The 21,561-nt window shown below is 41.0% G+C and overlaps 1 protein-coding gene across 1 annotated transcript in view; it reads left to right on the forward strand.

Annotated features, from left to right (window-relative positions):
- Edc3 (enhancer of mRNA decapping 3) overlaps positions 1-21,561 on the forward strand; it is a 39,328-nt gene continuing 17,767 nt past the window's right edge. The window contains exons 1-4 of the mRNA XM_040729683.1: positions 1-136; positions 2,049-2,230; positions 7,994-8,313; positions 20,567-20,902. Of these exons, the coding sequence (XP_040585617.1) occupies positions 2,067-2,230; positions 7,994-8,313; positions 20,567-20,902 (820 nt within the window). The 5' untranslated portion in view covers positions 1-136; positions 2,049-2,066. The remainder of the gene's footprint in view (positions 137-2,048; positions 2,231-7,993; positions 8,314-20,566; positions 20,903-21,561) is intronic.

Consider the following 21,561-nt stretch of genomic DNA (forward strand, 5'->3'; position numbering starts at 1 on the left):
GCGTTTCCGGCGGCGGCGGCGGCGGCGGCGGCGGCAGCTGCTTCTGTGACTGTGGAGGTGGGCGTGAAGCCCCTTGGTGGTGTTTTGGCGCCGTGGGATCGGCTTGGCTTGGTGAGGTGTAGTGTGCCACGCAGAGGTGAGCGCGAGGGGGCGGGGTGTTCGCGACCCTCGTTGCCTGGCGCTTCCGGGGTAGTCGACTCGGTTTGATTTTTAGGCTGCGAGCTTCCAGGCCTTGTAGACCTTTGTATTGGCAAGCAGGACTCACTCCCTGGGCTAGGTCTAGAGGTAGCCCAAGGATTTGTGTTGGAGGTGCGAGTCCCGAGATATGGGAGGCGGCAGCAGTCTGATCTCTCTCAGGCCAGCTTAGGTTGCCGCTGCGACTTGCGCGCTCTCTCTGTCTCTCTCTCTGTTTCTGTGTCTCTGTCTCTGTCTTTTTCTCTGTCTCTCTCTCTGTCTCTCTGTGTCTCTGTCTGTCTGTCTGTCTGTCTCTCTCTCTCCCTCCCTCCCTCTCCCCCCCCCCCTTCTCTCATGCAGTTTTCTCGGTGCGCTGCTCCAGCTGTCAGTCCTTTCTCTGGTGTGACTGCGTTTGTTAGTAAAACTTGATCTGTGGCGTAAGTGTTGGTGTGTGTCAGAGGATCGTTAGTTGATTTTCAGCCTTTATGCTTCCACTATACAGATGACTAACCTCCTTTTGTTTTTGTTGTATGTGTTGGGCACAGAATTCCTAGTTGTTGGTTACTCTGAAGTAAAAGTGGTTGCAAAGACCTGCCTTGTATGGAGACGCTCTCACTGTGTAACTCTGGCTGGCCTAGAACTCTCTATGTAGACCAAAAAGACCTGAAACTCAAAGATCCTCTTGCGTCTGCCTCCTGAGTGCTGGGATTAAGGGCCTGTGCTACCACAGGCCTTGGCTTTTTAACTACCAAGGGTTATTGGTTTTGGTGTTGGGCCCAGTTGCTTTAGCCTCTGGAGTACTGCAATTATAAGTGTATGCCACTATTCCTGACTCTACTTGGCAGTTTCTAATACAGTCAAATACAATTTTGACTCTGGTTTTTCTGTGTAATGTGAACAAGAACATATGTAAAAATGTTAATTATTTAGAATGGAACTTAGAACTGAAAATAATCCAGCTGTTTATCTTGGTGGATAGGCTAAAATAATTGAGGTGTACCGAAATAATACAGCACAGACAATGTAGTTAACTTTTGCTTCATGCAGCAGTTGAATTTCACAGATGTACTATTGATGAAAGGAAGCTAGACACATGAACCTTCACGATCCCGCTTGTGTGAAGTTTTAAAACAGCACTTGGGAGGCAGAGGCAGGCAGATCTCTGTGAGTTCGAGACCAGCCTGATCTACAAGAGCTAGTTCCAGGACAGGCTCCAAAGCTACACAGAGAAACCCTGTCTCAAAAAAACCAAAATAATAAATAAATAAATAAATAAATAAATAGGAAGAGAAAAGAAAAGGCCTCAATATTTGTTCTGTGCTAGGGATGTAACTCAGTAACAGAGCTTGCCTAGCCACAAGCACATGCTCTGGGTTTGATCTCCTGCTAAAAACACACACACACACACTTAAGTTCGAGGCCAGCCCGGTCTACAAAGCTACATAGAGAAACCCTGTCTTGAAAAGTAAAAAACAAAATGTTATTTTATTTTTATGTGTATGAGTGTTTACCTGAATGCATTTCTGTGCATCACGCATGTGCAGTGGTTGAGAAGGCAGTAAAGGGCATCAGATTTCCTGGAATTGGAGTTAGAAATTACGAACCACAGTGTGTATGCCGGGTATTGAACTGGGATCCTCTGAAAGAGCAGTTTTTAACTGCTGAGCCTTCTCTCTATCCCTTTTTTGTTCAGCTCTTTAATTTTTAAAAAAGTTTTGATGGTGCTAAAAATTAAAACCAGAACTTTGTGCTTGTTAGGAAAATTCTCCTCTCCTGCTGGGTCCCATCAAATAGCACTAAGTACAGAGAACCGGACATACTTGCTGATTTAAGTTTTTCTTCGAGGTGCACTGAATGGCCCCTTCTCTTCACAGTGACTCCACATCTGGAACATGGCTATGGATTGGCTAGGCAGCATTGTGTCGATCAACTGTGGAGATAGCTTGGGTGTCTATCAAGGAAGAGTGTCAGCTGTAGATCAGGTCAGCCAGACCATTTCTCTTACTCGGCCCTTCCACAATGGAGTGAAGTGTCTTGTACCAGAAGTCACCTTTCGGTAAGTGTCCTGACTAACACTCTCAAAATCCCAGCCTGGTGGGCTGATTGACAGCATTCTCTCGGCAGGGCTCTGTTTTGTCTTGAGTCTTGTCAGGAAGGAGAGGTCATAGTCTTATGTGTCTTGGAGTTCTGCTGCTATTCTGTGGGAAATTTGTGTTATAATACAGTTTCAAGCTAATGGTTTAGGGTTCGTGAAACCTGTTTATTACCTCTGTTAGACGTGGAATTTTATTTAAATTTAGCATAACTTTTTTTTTGATTTTTCGAGACAGGGTTTCTCTGTATTGTTTTGGAGACTGTCCTGAAACTCGCTCTGTAGAACAAGCTGGCCTCGAACTCACAGAGATCCACCTGCCTCTGCCTCCCGAGTGCTGGGATTAAAGGCATGCGCCACTACCACCTGGCTTAAATTCAGCATAACTTTTTTTTTTTTTTTTTTTGGTTTATACGAGACAGGGTTTCTCTGTATTGTTTTGGAGGCTGTCGGTCCAGCCTGGCCTCGAACTCACAGAGATCCGTCTGCCTCTGTCTCCCGAGTGCTGGGATTAAAGGCGTGCACCACCACTGCCCGGCAAATTCAGCATAACTTTTATACTTTGGAAGTTTTTTTTTTCCAGTATTGTATTATATGTACATCAAAGGTTGAATCATTTTTTCCCCTCAGCATAAATGTGTGTGTCTTTGTAGGTTTGTGAGATTTATCCTCGGGAGCACACTGTAGCCAGTAACTGAAGTCCTTATTTACAGATAGTTCTTTTCTCTCTCTCTCTCTCTCTCTCTCTCTCTCTCTCTCTCTCTCTCTCTCTCTCTCTCTCTCTCTCTCTCTCTCTCTCTCTTTTTAAGAATTATTTATTTACTATGTATACAATGTTCTGTCTGCATGGATGTCTGCACACCAGAAGAGAGCATCAGATCTCATTCTAGATGGTTGTGAGCCACCATGTGGTGGCTGGGAATTGAACTCAGGACCTCTGAAAGAGCAGCCAGTGCTCTTAACCTCTGAGCCATCTCTCCAGCCACTGGTAGTTCTTTTCTTAATATTTATCAATAGGGTTCATTCAGTTGTATCTTCACATTCTCATCTTCATCACTTTGAGAGTCAGCCTCCTATATTTATATTCCCAAATAGGCTATCAGGTGTGAGCTTCCTTACTTTTCTGAGGAATTCCTTCATATTTATGCCCATACAACCTTTTGGTTGAGTACCTATATTTTTCTTTTTTTACGTTTTATTTACTTTTTTTGGATTTTTTTAAAAATATTTTATTTATTTATTTATACAATCTTCTGCCTGCATGCCAGCAGAGGGTACCAGATCTCATTCAAGGTGGTTGTGAGTCACCATGTGGTTGCCGGGAATTGAACTCAGGACCTCTGGAAGAACAGTCAGTGTTCTTAACCGCTGAGCCATCTCTCCAGCCCTTTTTGGATTATTTTTAATTATGTATTTTTAATTATACATTTGAATCTGGGGTATGTTGAATTATTTGCAGAGGCCAGAAGAGGGTTGGATGCCTTGGAGCTAGAGTTAAGCCAGTATGGTTGCTGAGAACTGAAATTTCAGTTTGTAAGACCAGAAGTGCTCTTTTTGTTATTGTGTTTGTTTGTTTGTGTATTTGTTTTTTGTTTTCAGGACAGGGTTTCTCTCTGTGTAGCTCTGGTTGTCCTGGAACTCACTCTATAGATCAGGCTGGCCTCAGACTCACAGAGATGCACCTGGCTCTGCCTCTCTGAGTGCTGGGATAAAGGTGTGCGCCACAGTCAACAGTTAAGTGTTGTTGGGCTCTTAACTGTTGAGGCATCACTCTGGCCCCAGGTGTTCCTTCTCTTGCCTGCTAATCTCTGTGGTCTCTGGAAATAGCCTTTGTGTTTGAACTGGTCCTTTTCATTTGTGCTTGAGATGCACTCTTCCTCCTTTGAGACCTTCTTTCATCTCTTCTGTGTCGTCAGCGTCAACCTTTGTTGTGCTGTCTCTGTATTCTAACAGAGGCCCCGTGTTCTCTCTTCCCTTTATATCCATTCTGTTGTTCAGATGAAAATAATTTGCCTTTACTCAGTTTTGAAGCTTTATTTTTCTAGTTCCTTGTTTGTTTGTTTTTTTCTGTCATCATCCTGGGTTATCTCTTGCAAGGCTTACAGATGATTTAATTGCCACACTCAGGAATGCCCCCTTCTCTTGGTTTCTTCAACTTGCCTCTAACATTTTTTCTTTTCAGTTTCAAAGATTGGTGTATTCTGGGTTCTATCTTTTTTTTTCTCAATACTGGATTAGAACGTCTAAACTTTTCTACATAAACACTCTTTTCTCAGACTCTTGAGACAGGGTTTTGATATGCAGCCCAGGCTGGCCTGGAACTCACAGAGTTCTGTTGGCCTTTGCCTCCCCAGCACTGGGATTAAAAGAATGAGCCACCATGTCTGGCTCTTAGACATTTTAAAGTAACTGTAGCATGTAGGCACAGAAAGTAGACATATAAACAAAACATCTACTGCTGTTCAATCATAAAGAAGTGTATTTTAAAATAGTTCTTTAATAATTTTACCACTTATTAAATGTGAAGTGTATTTGGATACTAATTGAGGTGGCTGTGTTTATTTATTTTTACATAAAGAATTCAAGCTTGGATGAATATTTGATGCTGTACTACACAAAATATTTTCATTTTTTTCATGTTAACTGATACACGGATTTTATAATTGTCAGTGCTGGGAATGCTGATTCACATATGTAGTATAAAATGGAAGAAGTGTATAATATTTATGTGCTGGGTGGTGGTGGCACATGCCTTTAATCCCAGGTGGATCTCTATGAGTTTGAGGCCAGCCTGGTCTACAAAGTGAGTTCCAGGACAGCCAGGGCTGTTACACAGAGAAACCCTGTCTCAAATTACCAAAGAAAAAGAAAAAAAAAATATGTATTTAGCTGGTGGTGGTGGTGCACACCTTTAATCCCAGCGCTGGGGAGGCAGAAGCAGGTAAATCTCTTGACTTTAAAACCAACCTGGTCTACAGAGCAAGTTCCAGAATAGCCAGGGCTACACAGAGAAACCTTGTTTCAAAAACAAGCAAACAAACAAGCAAAATTATTTTAATGTGTGTATGTGTGTGCACTGTGTGCATGTAGGAGGTCAGAAGAGACATTGGATCCCTGGAACTGGAGTGACAGTTGTGAACTGCCATATGGGTGCTGGGAATAGAACCCGGGTCCTCTACAGGATCCATAGGTGGTCTTAACTACTGAGCCACCTCTCCAGCCCAACCTTTTTTTGTGTTTGTTCTGAGAGGGGGATTCTCTGTGTAGCCCTGGCTGTACTGGAACTTGTCCAGTAGACCAGGCTGGCCTTGAAGTCAGCAATCTGCCTGCCTCTGCCTCTGAGTGCTGGGATTAAAAGTGTGAGTGAGCCATTACTGCCTGACTTTTTTTTTTTTTAATGAAACTTAGTAACTCAAGCAGCAATCTTTAGAGTCATACTTCAAGCACTATACAATTTAGAGATTAGCTAATTTGATATTTATATACTGAGAAATGACCATAGGAAAATATTGAATGTCTTTGTTTTCATAATAAAACCATTATGTTTCTACAAGACCAACAGTCTTTGTGGAGAAGAAACCCTGAAGTTTATAATGTGCAGTAGTCTCAAATTTGAGCTGAGGTTTGTGAGAAGGTGATCCGGGGTTGGATGGCATGACAGCATGCACAATGCATAACATACAGAAGCACATATGTTTGATTTTGAATTCATTTTTGTTCATTGCATGTTCAGAGGTCTGTTATTATCACCAAGTTTTTCAAAACCCTGAGTTCACTTGTGCGACCAAGTATGTGATGCAGCTCACAGTTTAAGCTGGATTCTACATAATCTTGTATACATTTTTATGTATTTTAGTAAGAACTCAGATCTTTGTCCTTTGAAATTCATTGTGTGAGTTGTAGATATTTTGTCTCCTGGTCCTTCTCAACTGAATATTCTCTAAGATGTCCTCAACTGAAGACTTACGAGCTGTTTATTTGCATGTTTCTTCTTCCAGAGGTCTATTGTTGACACCATTCACCAAAGTTAGAAATTTAAGGATTGGGCTAGTGAAATGGCTCAGTAAGTAAAGGTGCTTAGCAATAAGCCTGACAGCCTGAGTTCAGAGCCAACTCTTTCAAGTTGTCCTCTGACTTCCATGTGCACCCTGTGACACCCTGTACCCCCATCTCCACCATCCCCTGTGCAATGAATAAATAATGTAGAGAGTATTTTTAAGGTTTTGAAATTTATTTGTATTAGTATCTGCCTGTATTATACATTGTGTATAATACCACATGTATGCTTAGACCTGGGGAGCCAGAAGAGACCGTTGGATCCCATGAAACTGGAGTTACAGACAGTGAGTCCTCTGGAAGAACAATTAGTCTTCTTAACCTTGAACCATCTCTGCAGCCCAAGGAAAAAAGTTGTTTTTGAGACAGGGTCTTAAAATGTAGACTTGGCTGCAAGGCCTGAAAGTTACTATATAGGTAAGGCTGGCCTTGGACTCACAGAGATCTGTTAGCATGTACCACCATGTCTGGACTCCAAGAAAAAAACAAAAACAAAACTAAAAAAAAAGAAAATTTAAGAATCATAATAAATTTTTCCCAAATATGAGCTTGACTGGATGCATTTGCTAGAGTTTGTAAGAAAAATCCCTATCTCAGCAGCTACCAGTGGCGTAAGAAAGGGAAGAGCCATGCCATTTGAGTTGCCCGCATGGACATCCTCCACATGGTAGCAGACAGCCATATGGCAGGAGAGGGCTTTAGAAAAAGAATAAGGATTCTTTGTGACTCTTTTGTGGCAAGATCTGTGTGGTTCTGGCTGTCTTTTAACTCTTTATGTAAACCACACTAGCCTCAAAATTGTGGTGATCCTGCCTCCCAGACATAGGGTTCAGGCAGGAGCCACAGTGTCCTCCTGGTTTCTCCCTCCTCCCTATTGCTATGGGAAAAGCCCATTGTGCTCATGATTTGGGCCCTGGTTATCACGTTATCTTCCTGATGGCTCTCTACAAGTGTTCTTGCCTTATGTAGTATCATGGACAACATTGGCAGTTCTTCCTGTGGATGTGTTCATTTCTGAATTCTGGCTGAGATGCCTTTCTCCCTACTGTTCTCTGCTTGACTTGCCTTTACCGTCTCCCACGGTGCATACCCTAGACATAGCTTAAATAGTCCATATGCAGTATGAATTTAGGTATTTGTTTCTGGGCTCTCTAGTGCCCTGTGCTTTTCTTTGTCTTATATTTGACACTTGATTGTTTACATGTGTCTTTTCCAGTGCTCAGACTGAGTTGTTGATAAGTATGTGCTGTATTTTGTACATCCTGCTCCTAACCCCCCAGGGCTTACCGCTTAGTAAAGAAATTATATATGCTTATTGAATGAGCAAGTGGGTGAAAGAATTTTAAAAAACCACTAACATCCAGGGCTTACCACATAGTAAGGAAATTATATATGCTTGTTGAATGTGAAAGTGGGTGAAATAATTTAAAAAGCCACTAACATCTGAAAATCTAAGTTGGCTATGGAGTTTTGTTATTAACAGCTGTCTTTCTCTAAAGGCCAGTAGGGTATGAGTTGAAAGTTGGTGGCTGAGCACTGTCTTTAAATGCGGATAACTTCCTGAAGTGCAGCCTTGCAGAGGGGTAGATGATTTCCGTTAATCTCAGTTTCATCCTTACAATTTTTCTATTACTGTTATAATTTTAAGACTTGGACTTTTGTCTATTTCAGGGCAGGTGATATTACAGAATTAAAAATCCTGGAGATACCAGGTCCTGGAGACAACCAACAGTTTGGAGACCTTCATCAGACAGAATTAGGCCCTTCTGGTGTTGGGTACCAAGTGGGTATCAGTCAGAATGGTACAGGCAAGGTGGTCAAGAAGCCAACCTCTTCTAGTAGTACCCCTCAGAACATCCCTAAGAGGACAGATGTGAAGAGCCAGGATGTTGCCGTTTCTCCTCAGCAGCAGCAGTGCTCAAAGAGTTATGTGGACAGGCACATGGAATCCTTGAGTCAGTCCAAGAGCTTCCGTCGTCGGCACAACTCTTGTAAGTACAGTCAAATTGCTGTTTCTCATAACCTAGTGTTTCAGTGTTGTAAGCTCTTACCTACTGTTGCTCTTTAAGTGAATCCTTTATTTTATAAAAGGGTACTGACAATTTCACAAAAATACAGTATGCTTCTGTCACTCTAGGGCTAGTCCCTTAAGATACCAAGGAAAAGAAAGTGAGTTAGACCTTCTTGCCCAGTCTTTTACTTTTCTTCAGGAAAGTTGGAGCTCTACACTGTATTGGTGTTTTTAATCTGATAATTTGTGGTGGTTGTGATGTATGAATTGACTCTAGTTGGGCTGTTCTAGTTAGCTCTTGAGTAAGACTTCTGTTCTGAGAGAAGACTAGTGTAGGCATCACCTTTATCACCATTTCTGACAAACTGATTGTTTTTTGTCTGATGAGATGCTGTGGCTTGAACCCAGAGTACATACCTGGCAAGCATTCTGCCACCAAGCTTCCTCCGTAGCACAAACTGACCATTTTACTCTTACTTCTTTTTAAAGTACATATATCTATGTGTAAGTGTGCAGGTATATGCATGTGGGGGTCAGAGCACAAACTGGGGAGCTGGTTCTCTCTTTCCATCATATGGGTCCTGGGGATCAAACTCAGGTTGACAGGACTGGGGGCAAGTGCCTTTATTCTGAACAATCTCACCAGATCACTTAAATTTTGTTGTGTTTACCATCTCCACTAGAACATTAAGGAGAGCATATGCTGGTATACATTGCTCTCCGGTTTTGTTTGCTAGTAACAGATTATTGAATTCCACCTGCTGATATAGAACCATAGATGGGTCATTAGAACCTGTAATTTTTTTTTAACATGTGTGCTAGAGTAGTGTAATTTTGATACATAACAAATTTGTTCACATCTGTTATCATGCCTTAAATACATATAAATGTTCTTTTAAAATTCTTTCTAGGAAGGCTGGATAGTCAGTTCGTTGGTTAAAAGTACTTGTTCTTGTAGAAGACCCTGTTTTGATTCCTAGCACCCAAGTGGTGGTTTATAACTGTCTATAACTCTAGTCCTAGGAATCTGATACCCTTTTCTGATTTCCAGAGGTATCAGGCACACATGTGATACACATATGTACATGTAGGCAAAATAGTCGTACGTGTAAAGTAATAGAATAAATATAGTTTTAAAATCACTTCTAAGCTGGGCGTTGGTAGTGCAGGCCTTTAATCCCAGCAATCAGGAGGCAGAGGCAGGTGGATCTCTGAGTTCGAGGCCAGCCTGGTCTACAGAGTGAGTGCCAGGACAGGCTCCAAAGCAATACAGAGAAACCTTGTCTCAAAACAAATCAAAACAAAACAAAATTACTTCTAGGCCTAGAAAGAAAGCTTAGTAGCTAAGAGCACTTTTGCTGTTCTTACAGAGGACCTGAGTTCAATTTGTCAGTACCCAAGCCGGGTGGCTCACAACTGCCTGTAACTCTAGCTCCAAAGGCCCTCTTCTGGTTTCTTTGGATACCTGGTACTTGCATACATACATGCATAGATACACATACATATAAATAAAAATAAATATTTAAAAAATTACTTCTAAATGATAACTGTTTGTCTTAAATGGGGTTACTATTGCTGTGATGAAACATTATGACCAAAGCAGCTTGGGGAGGAAAGGGTTTATTTAGCTTACACTTCCACATCACCGTTTATCATTAAGGAGGTCAGTACAAGAACTTAAGCAGGGCAAGAACCCAGAGGCAGGAGCTGATGCAGAGGCCACAGAAGAGTTCTCCTTACTGACTTGTTTCTCAAGGCTTGCTTAGCTTGCCCTCCCATAGAATTCAGGACCACCAGCCCAGGGATGATACCACCCACAATTTCCACCCCCACCCCATCAATTACTAATTTAAGAAAATGTGCTACAAGCTTGCCCACATCCCAATCGAATGGGGTTATTTTCCCAGTTGTGGTTCCTTCCTCTCAGATGACTCCAACCTGTGTCAGGTTGACACAAAACTATCCAGTACACTATTCTTACTTTTTATTTTTTTTAAAGAATTAGTTATTTATTATGTGTATAGTGTTCTGTGTGCACACTAGAAGAGAACATCAGATCTCATCATAGATGATTATGAGCCACCAAGTAGTTGCTGGGAATTGAACTAAGGGCCTCTGGAAGAGCAGCCAGTGCTTTTAACCTCTGAGCCATCTCTCTAGCCCTATACTAGTCTTACTTTTACTTCCGTTTTATACTTAGACATAGTAGCAAAATATATTGGGGATTTAATAGCACATATAAACTCATAGAGTCATGCTAAGACTAAGGTATTACCTTCTAAAAGTCAGAATTTAGAATGAGCTACTTCCTGGAGCCCACATTATAGAGTTGATAACAAAAAGTTCCAGATGCCACTTACTGTCCTTTGAGCTCCTCATTTATCTCAGTGGCCTTGTAGTAAGGTTTTAGTGTGCTGCTGCATTTCTAGCTTGTAATGTGACATTTGTGTCAGAGCTAACACTTTAAGTTATAGGAATGCTTACTTTGGGTTGGAGAGATGGCTCAGCAGTTAAGAGTACTGACTGCTCTTCCAGAGGACCCAGGTTCGAGTCCCATTACCCACATGGCAGCTCACAATAATCACTAACTGCAGTTCCAGGGGATCCAGTACCCTCACACAGACACACATGCAAACAAAACACCAATGCACATAAATAAAAATTAATCATACAAAACAAAGTAAATCCTACTTTAAGTGGAAAAAAAAGCAAAAAATGAAGTCATTTCTAGGCAATTTAAAGACCAAGCAACTGCATCAGAGATCCCCTACCCCATGCGTATCTATGCCTTTTTATCTTTTGAGTCAAGGTCTCTCACTATGTAGCCATTGATTGGCCAGGAACTCATCATGTAAACAAGAGATCTGCATGCCCCTGCCTCCTGAGTGCTGGCTTAATGAGTCATTTAAAGTAGTGGAGTTTTGACTCATAGGTATTTATTCTGTTCTTGGCTCATGGATTATTTGTGTGTGTGCCTGTGATTGTCATATGCATGTGTGCACATGTGTTTGCTAGTAAGCAGCGTTCCTCCATGGCCATTCATTTCCGGCCTCCAGGTTTCTTCTCCACTTGAGTGGCTGCCTTGGCTTCCCTCAGTGATGGACTGTGATTGGAAAGTGTAAGCCAAATAAACCCTTTTCTCTCCATGTTGGTTTTGGTTATGGTGTTCATTAGAGCAACAGAAATCCTACCAATGTTCATGGATTAGTTTTTTAAAGATTTATTTATATGTGTGTGTTTGCCTACATGAGTTTTTGTGTACCACGTGCTGCAGTGGTCAAGAGTGTGTGTGTCAGATCCGTTGGAACTGGAGTTTTAGGCAGTTAGGAGCCTCCTTGTGGGTACTGGCTCTTTACAGCTAGCCAACTCTCACTTCCATTATGGATCATTTTTACCCTCTTTCTCTTATTATAATCTCTCTTTCCAACAGCGAGTGAGTGAGTGGCTCCTGGCATTTGCCACCTACTTATTACTTGATTCTAATGTATGTATAGTGATTCAGGTTAAGCATCACCAATCTGAAAAATCTAAAATTTAAAGTGTTCTAAAGTGTGAAACTTGAACACTGACAGGATGCCACATTGGAAAATTCCATATCTATTCACATGTGACAGGTTGCCATCAAAATCCAGGTATACTGAAAATATTATATAAAATCACCTTTGGGCTATACATAAAAAGTATATGTGAAATATAAATGAATTTTGTGTCTAGTTTTGGGTCCTGTCCCTAAGATAGCTTATGTATATGCAGATAAGATATTCCTGGAATCCCAAACACTTCTGGCCCCAAGAAGTTCAGATGAAGAATACTCAATCTATATCAGAACTACTAAGTTGTATTCCCCATCCCTATGGGAGACTGACACATAGAAAATAACGTTTATGTGTGATTCCTCTTGCTTTTCTTCTTACAGACTTCATTTATATTCAGGGTTACTTAGGTTTTTCACCCATGTTGTTGATTTGTTTCTTATATTCATAATACAGATGGATTGCCATTTTTCATTCCACTCTGAGATTCTTCAAACCTACTGAATAACTTGAATATTATTTGCACATATAAGACTTATTACTCTTTTTGTTATAAAGTTTTGTTGGTTTTTACCAAATACATGGTTGTATGTTTGTCATTACAATGTCACAATGTCATATAGAATAGTTTGTGTCCTAAACAATCTCCTTTGCTTCACCTGTTCAGCTGTCCCCTTCTTATTCCCTACTTTCTCCTGGTAGCTGCTGTAGTTTTCATTGTTCAGAATGTCACAGATTAAATCACACAGTATGTAGCATTTTTGAATGACTTCTTTGACTTTGCAGTATGCATTCATGTCTTTGTGGCTTGGTATGCCATTTTCTTTATTGATGAATAATATTCTATTATATGGATATATCACTGTTTATTTATCCTTTCACTTATGTTAAAAGGGATCTTGATTGCTTCCATCTTTTGGTGGTTATAAAGAAAATTACTGTAAATACTTGTTTTCAGGCTTTTTTGTTGTTTAGTTTTGCCTGTTTTGTATTACTAAGAAGCCCTAACTAGTCTGGAACTCAAAGAGATCCACCTGCCTCTGCCTCTTGAGTGCTGGGGCTAAAGGTGTGTGTGAGTGTTTTGCCTGCCTGGTGCCTGAGGTCAGAAGTGTGCATCGGATAACCTGGGACTAGAGCTACAGATGGTTGTGAGCTGCTATGTGGGTGCTAGGAACTGAGCTTGGGTCTTCTGGAAGAGCAGACAGTGCTCTTAACTGCTCTTAACTACTGAGCCAACTCTCAAGCCCTCTTTTCTGTTCTTGTAAGTGTTCTTCCAAGGTGATTTATAAATTGAGGAATTTGTTGGTTCTAGTTAGCTAATCTAATGCTGATAAGATTTAGAATAAGTACAGTTTTTCAGCAGTGGTGGGCCATACCTTTAATCCCTAATCCCAGCACTTGAGGCAGTGGCAGTTGGATCTTTGTGAATTCGAGGTCTATCTATAGAGTGAGTTCCAAGACAGCCAGGGCGACACAAAGAAACCCTTTGTGTGTGTGGGGGGGGGGGGCACATCTTCATGTCTTCCTTGGGTTGGGTGAGGATGGGTTTAAAGGATAGTTTCTGTGACTGTCAAACTTGCCAAATGGATGAATGGATCAGTCATCTGGTCCAGGTTACAGAGGGAGACCACTTATGGTTTATTAAGTATATAGATCGCTGTGTGGGTATAAATCTTGTGATGCTGGTGGTGTATCTTAGTTGCTACAGTGTATGCCTAACAGGAAAACCTGGATTAGAGTCCCAGTGTCAATTAACTGGACTTTGGTGCTGTGCAGTTGAGAGGTAGAAGTTCAAGGGCATTGTGTCATGGGTACAGATGTACACGCATACATTAATAATAAATTTGAAATTAAAAAATCATATTTTTCAAATTCCATGTCAGCAGAAAATAGTGACTCTTAGAGACAGATGAAAGACATTCCTCTGAAATCACATTACAATCATGACAGTCATTGGCTACATACTATTGAATGTTTACAGCTCTTTTACCCATAGAACATGCAAGTAGGTAGCTGGCCTTGTGCTCAGAGGTTGTCTTACAGATAAGACATTTTGGGGCCTTATTGTGCATGTAATTTCAGCTCCAGAGAATCTGATGCTTTCTGCTGGCCTCTTAACCACGCCCCCCCACCCCATCCCATACACACATATACACAGAATTAGAAGTAAAATAAAATCATAGGTACTATATTGTGTCTACTTGGTACCAGGTTCCCCCTTCCTCTTTTAAAGATAGAAATTGAGAAGTATAGTTAAACTTTTTAAAGGTGTTGAATGTTAGCTTGTTGTAGCATAGTTGGTCTTTAATGAACTATTAGATTTGTTAGTCATCTGAGGTGGGAACTTATGATTCCATGGTTCTACTAGAAGTCCTCTTGACTTTGTATCTCTTTGGATGTGCTATATCTGTTTTCCAGACTAGAAAGTACAGGGCAGTGGTTTGGGAAATAACCAGAATGTCTCTAATATTGTCAGGCTTTCTGCCATAAATTCTGAGTCTAGAGCTAAAATATTTTCAGTTTGACTGTCATATACCCTTTAGAACCTTAAATGTAGGACATAGTTTCCTTTTATAATATATGTATGACAAAAGCCAGTTAGTGACACTGAGGGCTGCACAACAGCAGGTTTGTTACAAAATTTCCCTGGCCAAAAGGCCTGTGTATCCAAGGCTGGCAGGAAAATGGCACAGGAAGGCCAACTTCCAGTCATACATGCTTGGCCTTGTTTGAAAGGTATACAAGCCTGGGAAGTGCTCTTTATCTTTTCCAAGGGAAGTTCCTTGTTCTCTCACTGGCCAGAGGACAGCTTGCTCAATGCTCAGCCAGACCCATTGGCTAAGTGAGCCAAGTACTGAGCAAGCTTATTCACCAGAGACTCCTGAGTACTTTGCACTAAAGTATGAGGAAATGGGAGACTTAAGACAAATGCCTATCTTTCTTTTCATTTTTAAAACAATATTTATTTTTCTGGTCATTTTTTCCCTGACTTGGGATATCTGTAGTTTCTTGGAAGAAATATTGACAGTATTGGAAAAATAGATAGTCCTTAGCTTAGAGTGTGTCTCATGAATGAATAGTCTTGTGGGAAAAAGAACACAAGCAACAGATGCTTGAAACCTAAATAAGCATCTCCGGGTACAAGTAAAATTTGCAGAGTTCTACAGCCAAGCCAAAAATATTGTCCAGTGCCCAGAATCGTTAGGGCAGACAGCATTTTCTATTGTGGACAAGCAAGTGCTGCCTTTGTAGTGCGGTGTTTTGTCAGCATGCTAAGAAAGCTCTACAGCTATCTAGGGTTAATTTCTTTGATTTTGTACTTGGTATTTCAGCTCTTTATTATCTAGCACAAAATTGAGTACACACTATTAACTTGGTTGTTGTTGACTGATACTGCTTCATTAAGTTTCTTGTAATCAGATCATACATTTCTGACAGTCATAAGAGCTCTTGATTGGCTCTATAATTTATTAACTTTTACTGTACCTATGTATTGTATACATTAGATATGAGACATACAATACAAATTAACTGAATGGGGCTGGAGAGATAGCTCAGAGGTTAAGAGCACTGACTGCTCTTCCAGAGGTCCTGAGTTCAATTCCCAGCAACCACATGGTGGCTCACAACCATCTGGTGCCCTCTTCTGGTATGTGCAGACATACATGGAGGCAGGATGTTGTATTCATAATAAATAAATAAATCTTTAAAAAAAATTAACTGAGCCGGGCGTTGGTGGCGCACGCCTTTAATCCCAGCACTCGTGAGGCAGAGACAGGTGGATCTTTGTGAATTCGAGACCAGTCTGGTCTATAAGAGCTAGTTCCAGGACAGCCTCCAAAGCCACAGAGAAACCCTGTCTTGAAAAACAAAAAAACAAAACAAAACAAAAAAATTAACTGAATGTAGTGGTGTATGCTTGTTTTCTGGGAGGGTTGAAGACAGTAGGATCCTGAGTTCTAGTCTAGCCTTGGCTACATACAGCCAATAACAACAAAACAAATTAAAAAAGAATTAGAATAGAAGCCAGGCACAGTGCTACATGCCTTTAATCCCAGTACTTGTTAGGTAGGGACAGGCAGATGTCTGTAAAAATCGAGACCAACCTGGTCTACATTGAGTTCCAGAACAGTGAGGGCTACATAGAGAGACCTTGTCTGGAAAACCAAGACAAAACAAAACAAACAAAAGAAGAATTAGCTGAGCATTGGTGGAGCATGCCTTTAATCCCAGCACTCAGGAGGCAGAGGCAGTTAGGTTTCTGTGTGAGTTTGAGACCACTCTGACCTACAGAGTTCCAGGACAGTCTCCAAAACAATACAGAGAAACTCTGTCTCGGGGGGGAAAAAAAAAAAAGAATTAGACTAGACCATGTGGCATACAGAGTGGGGACATGACTTGGATAGATAAGATATTAGGGCCAAAGATTTGTCCCAAGAACCTACTCCCTTCAGTTAGATCTAACTTCCCAGTTATGAACTGATTAATGAGATTGGAGCATCAATGTCTGATCACTTTCCCAAAGCCCCACACCTGAAAGTTGATGCTTTGAGATCAAACTTCCAACATGTGAATCTTTGAAGGTCATTCCAAATCCAGTTAAATAAGACCAGATGGAAAATATCTTAGGCTTTACCGACTACAGTCTTCATCTGGAATACTTAATTTTGCCTTTGTAAAAAAGTACAAAACAACGACAAAACTGCCTTAGGTCATTTATAGACAGATGAATATTACTGTGTTTCTGAAGTCTTATTTGCAGAAACAGCTTGGTTGGATTTGACCTTTAGGTTATAGTTTGTAGACACTCACTGTATGACATATTTAGAATGAAGTTTATTAGTGATAATCTGTGGATTTATATACCGAATAAGCTTGTTATTTTTTAATTGGGAGGTCCTCTTCCCCCCCAGTGCTGAGGATTAAACCCGTTACTTCCTGCATACTAGGTAAATGCTCTGCCAGCAAGTTACTGATCAGATTAATTTTTAAAAACCTCATGCTATCCAAAGAATACCAGTAAAAAGAAATAGGGAAAATGATAGTTCTGCTATTTTCTTGTTCACTTCATATCTTTAAATGCAATTAACAAAAACAAAACTGGAATCTTTTAAAGCCAGGAAATCATTTTTCTGAGCTATTGTTTAAAATTGATGTAGTTATACAGTGTGACTGTACTTAATGTCACAAAACTGTGTTTAGAGGAGATGAGTTAAAACACATGCCTAACAAGCGCAGCACCTGAGCTTGCTCCCCAGTACCACCAGAAACCCGCAATGGTTAAGGCAGCGTGGGCATGATGACTTAAATCTGTAATTTCAGCATTTTCAAGGCTGAAACAGGAGGACAACTTGTCAAAGGTAGCCTGGGGTACATAACAAAATTCTGTCTCAACTAAAATAAACTAAGAGCCAGGTGGTGGCACACACCTTTAATCCCAGCACTCGGGAGGTAGAGGCAGGCGGATCTCTGTGAGTTCAAGACCAGCTTGATCTATAGAGTGAGTTCCAGGACAGGCTCCAAAGCTACAGAGAGAAAGAAACTTTGTCTTGAAAAGAAAAAAAAAGTTAAAATGATGAAAATCGAGGGGTGTTTAGCTCAGTGATGGAGCACTTACTTAAAATATGCAAGATCTTGAATTCAGTCCTGAGAACCAATGCACACACAGCAATAGCAACAACAAACAAAGGGGGCGGGTGTGTGTGTAAAATGGTGACCTTTACATTAAAAGCCATGTCCCATAATGATGTTTCAGTCATCAGCTGGTTGTATATGCAAGATTTATTGCCTGGTGATGCAGCAGTCTTTGTGTGTGATTACTCTCCATAATGTCACATAACAACCAAACTATATAACATTACTGTTATAGTTATACTGCTATATAGTTAGAATGTGTCCTCATCATTAAATGACTTAAGTGTTATGATTTAAATATCGATACAGCCAACTGTGTGGCACATACATGTAATTCTAGCTTTCCAGGATTGTTGCATGGCACAGTGTGTTATAGGGCAAGTAGGTCCACTTACATGGACACACTTGTTAGGCAGAGAACATCATGTTTTCTTAAGATGCTTCAGAAATGATAGTGATTTACTGGCCTGAAACCTCATAGGATGCCAGTTTCCATCAGCATATTAAATTCATGAAGTGTAATTTCCTACAGTTTTTAATTAAAAGTGAATAAAATGTTTTGTATCATCTTCTGCATCCCAGTGGATTATCCTGTTTGGACCTGGGGATGAGCACATCCACCAGAGAGGTTTACATGCCTGTTTCCCAGTAGATAGTTGATTTAACATTGAGTTGATGTGTTGCTCATTTGAGAGCTTGAATTTTTTTCCGTTCTTTCTTCCCTTTTACTATAGATATTGCTAATAGTATATTATCCTTGTATTTTCATACCTGTTCTCCAATTCTTAATCCAGCTCTATTTTCTCCTGGCACTTTATGAATTTCTGGGTAGAGGAGGTGGCTCAGTGGGCAGGAGCATTTGCTATGAAAGCATGCAGACCTGAGTTCAGATCTCCAGCACAAAAGTAAAATCTGAGTGCATCCTGTGCCCCCGGTGCTGTGGGGGTCAGAGGCAGGAGGATCTCTGGGGCTGCCAGCCTACTTCCAGGTTCAGTGAGAGATCCTGTCTCAAGGGAATAAGGTGGAGAGTGATGGAGCAGGACACCTGACCTCTTGTGGGGACACACGCACCTAAAAACCCTTTAAGATTTGAATCCACATCGCATTTTCACTGTTTGCATTCTGTATTTCTCCTTAGTTAGTATTAACTATATATAATGTATTCCCAGCACCTAGTTATACCACTCAGCATTCTTTCAGTAAATGTTTGGCAAACCATCAAAAATGGAATTTAGTCTAACTCACTTCTTAATTTTGTAGTGGTTTATAATTTGAATTGTTAATGGTGTCTCTCTACTCTTTCTCCTCATTATGTTTTGTTTTTTCTCAGAGATGAAGGTCACATATTCCATTAGAAAAGCATGAGTTATATTTGCATAATATGTGCCCTTCAGAATTATGTTAAGTCTCCTAGTGTTGATTAATTTGTTAGTTGTTTATTGACTGCCTAGAAACTGTGCTGTGATCATTTTGCTTATTGGAAATTGAAGCCCTAAGAAGTTGAACAGTGAATATATGATTATATATAATTCTTGCTTTTTGTTTTTAAAACAAGATCTCATGTAGCCTAGGCCAGTAGATGACCTTGCGTTTCTGTCCTGCCTCCCCTTCTTAAGGGCTTGGATTACAGGTTTGCCCACCATTCCCAGTCTTTATGGCGCTAGAAATTGAACCCAGGGGTTAGTGTGTACATGGCAAGTACTCTGCCATCTGGGCTTTAACTCCATTCCCAAATTATGTATGCACATGTCCATGTAGTTATATGCATGTGTGCATGCCAGTGCACGTCCACAGGTGCATGTGGATGGCAGAGCTCAGCATCGGGTGCCCTCTCTGATTCCTTTCCACCTCATTTTGAGACAAAATCTCTCTCACTGAACTTGGAACTCACTGATTTGGCTAGGCTGGCTGGGTCCACCGTAAGCTCTCAGGGATCCTTCAGTTACAGATGCGTCCACTTTTGCATCAAGCTCTTATATCCATGCTAGGGATTCAAACTCAGGTCCTCCTGTTTGCTCACACATACTTTAATGACTGCCATCTCCTCAGCCCCTAGAATATATACCATTTTGTTGACACAACTGGGTTAAAGATCTTCTAACTCTTGGCACAGTGAATGATTGTGAAAAGGGAGCAATGCAGTTGAGCCTAAATGAGTTGCCTACCTGTATGTATAGGTGTCATTTATTCTCTATGAATGGTTGGTTTAGAGAATTTTATAAAGCTTTCTCTTTGACTGCTAGAGTAGTATTGATTAATACATAGCAGCCAAGTAGAGTCTAAGAGACATAGTGGCTGGTTGCTGCAGTGTTGGTGTTTATTTTGCTGTGGTCACTTGTCTTTGATAGTCCAGAAAATGCTTATGTATAGAAGAGATAAAGTTCTGAGAAAGAGATCATGGTAACCAAAGATTGAAAACATTTCAGACTGTCTGAATCTCTTGTCTGGATTCTTGCCTGTGAGCTAGCCTGAGAGTAAATTAAGTTAGAAAGGACCTTGTTGGGTATGAGAGAATAAGGACTGAACAGTGTCTCCCTGTGGACTTCATTCTTTTACCCGGGACTGTGCTGCCTCTCTTTGCACTTCTCGTTTGATGGGCATCTCTGGCCTTGGTGGCGGTGCACACCTGTAATCCTGGCTGTCTGGCCATTCAAGGCCAGTTTGGGAGGCTTACCGATAACCTCATTGACAAAAAGCTTCCGTGATCACCTCTTCCTTATAAACAGCAGCACTGATTAAGATTTGCAGGAGGTGCGCCTTTAATCCCAGCACTCCGGAGGGAGGCCAGCCTGGTCCACAAAGTGAGTTCCAGGACAGCCAGGGCTACATAGAGAAACCCTGTCTTGAAAAAGAAAATGTGGAGTAGTGCTCATTTCCTGTTTAGTTATTGGGTGGTTTTTCAAATTTATTATTCCACATGAGATTTGTGCTCTTGCTCTTTTTCCTACTTAATGGGATTTAGAAATACCCTACCTTTCCCTTTGATTCCTGTGACTCAGGTGACTAATATTTTCCATTTCTACTGTACATGGACACACTGACTTTGTTCTTTATTTTCTTCCCCAGGGTCATCTAGTAGCAGGCACCCAAACCAGGCAACCCCAAAGAAAAGTGGTTTAAAAAATGGCCAAATGAAGAATAAAGATGATGAATGTTTTGGAGATGACATCGAGGAGATCCCAGATACAGATTTTGACTTTGAGGGGAACCTGGCCCTTTTTGACAAGGCGGCTGTGTTTGAGGAGATTGACACTTACGAGAGAAGAAGTGGCGCCCGTTCCCGGGGTGTCCCAAATGAACGCCCTGCTAGGTATCGTCATGATGAAAACATCCTGGAGTCAGGGCCTATTGTCTACCGCAGGATCACAGTGCCACACGGTGCGAGCAAGGAGTTCTGCACGGGTGAGCTACATTGAGTGCACCATGGCTACTCTTCTTTTTCAGTTTGCTTAAAACAGAGAAACCCAATTGTTGAATCAGAAATTAGTGACTGGGCAGTTGATGCAATGTTATTGTCTGTTGGGGACAGTGACTAACTTGTCACAGGGCTATGGTGGAGCAGCAGTTTCAGTACTTGTCCCTTCACGTCCTGTATCTGGCAGATTCCATGTTAATCTTCAGTCTGGTTTCTCTGATAACTGTATTTCACCAGAAATATAGCTCTGTTTATTAGTTACAAGAAGAACTGTAGATGGATAAAATCCATGTGCTAAAATTGAAGTTTCAAGAAATTACATTTGTTTGTCCTACTGCCTTTATCTCTCACTATCTTGGTCCTTTGAGAGTTTGGCTGGCTAAAATTCTTACCTAACAAAGTAGTTCCTTTATAGCCACTGTAGCCTTTAATACCAGTACTTGGGAGGCAGAGGCCAACTTGGGTTTGGGGCCAACCTGGCCTACAAAGTGAGTTCCAGGACAGTCATAGCTGTTACACAGAGAAACCCTGTCTCTATCCTTTGTCCCCCCCCCAAAGCCACTGTATTATAGTACAGTTCTCTTACCTTGGTGATTTTCTTTTAGGTTGATTTACTTTTTAATTTTATATGTGTGGGTGTTTTGCT

The sequence above is a fragment of the Mesocricetus auratus genome, unplaced genomic scaffold (genome assembly GCF_017639785.1).
Source record: "Mesocricetus auratus isolate SY011 unplaced genomic scaffold, BCM_Maur_2.0 Super-Scaffold_100022, whole genome shotgun sequence".
NCBI lineage: Eukaryota > Metazoa > Chordata > Mammalia > Rodentia > Cricetidae > Mesocricetus > Mesocricetus auratus.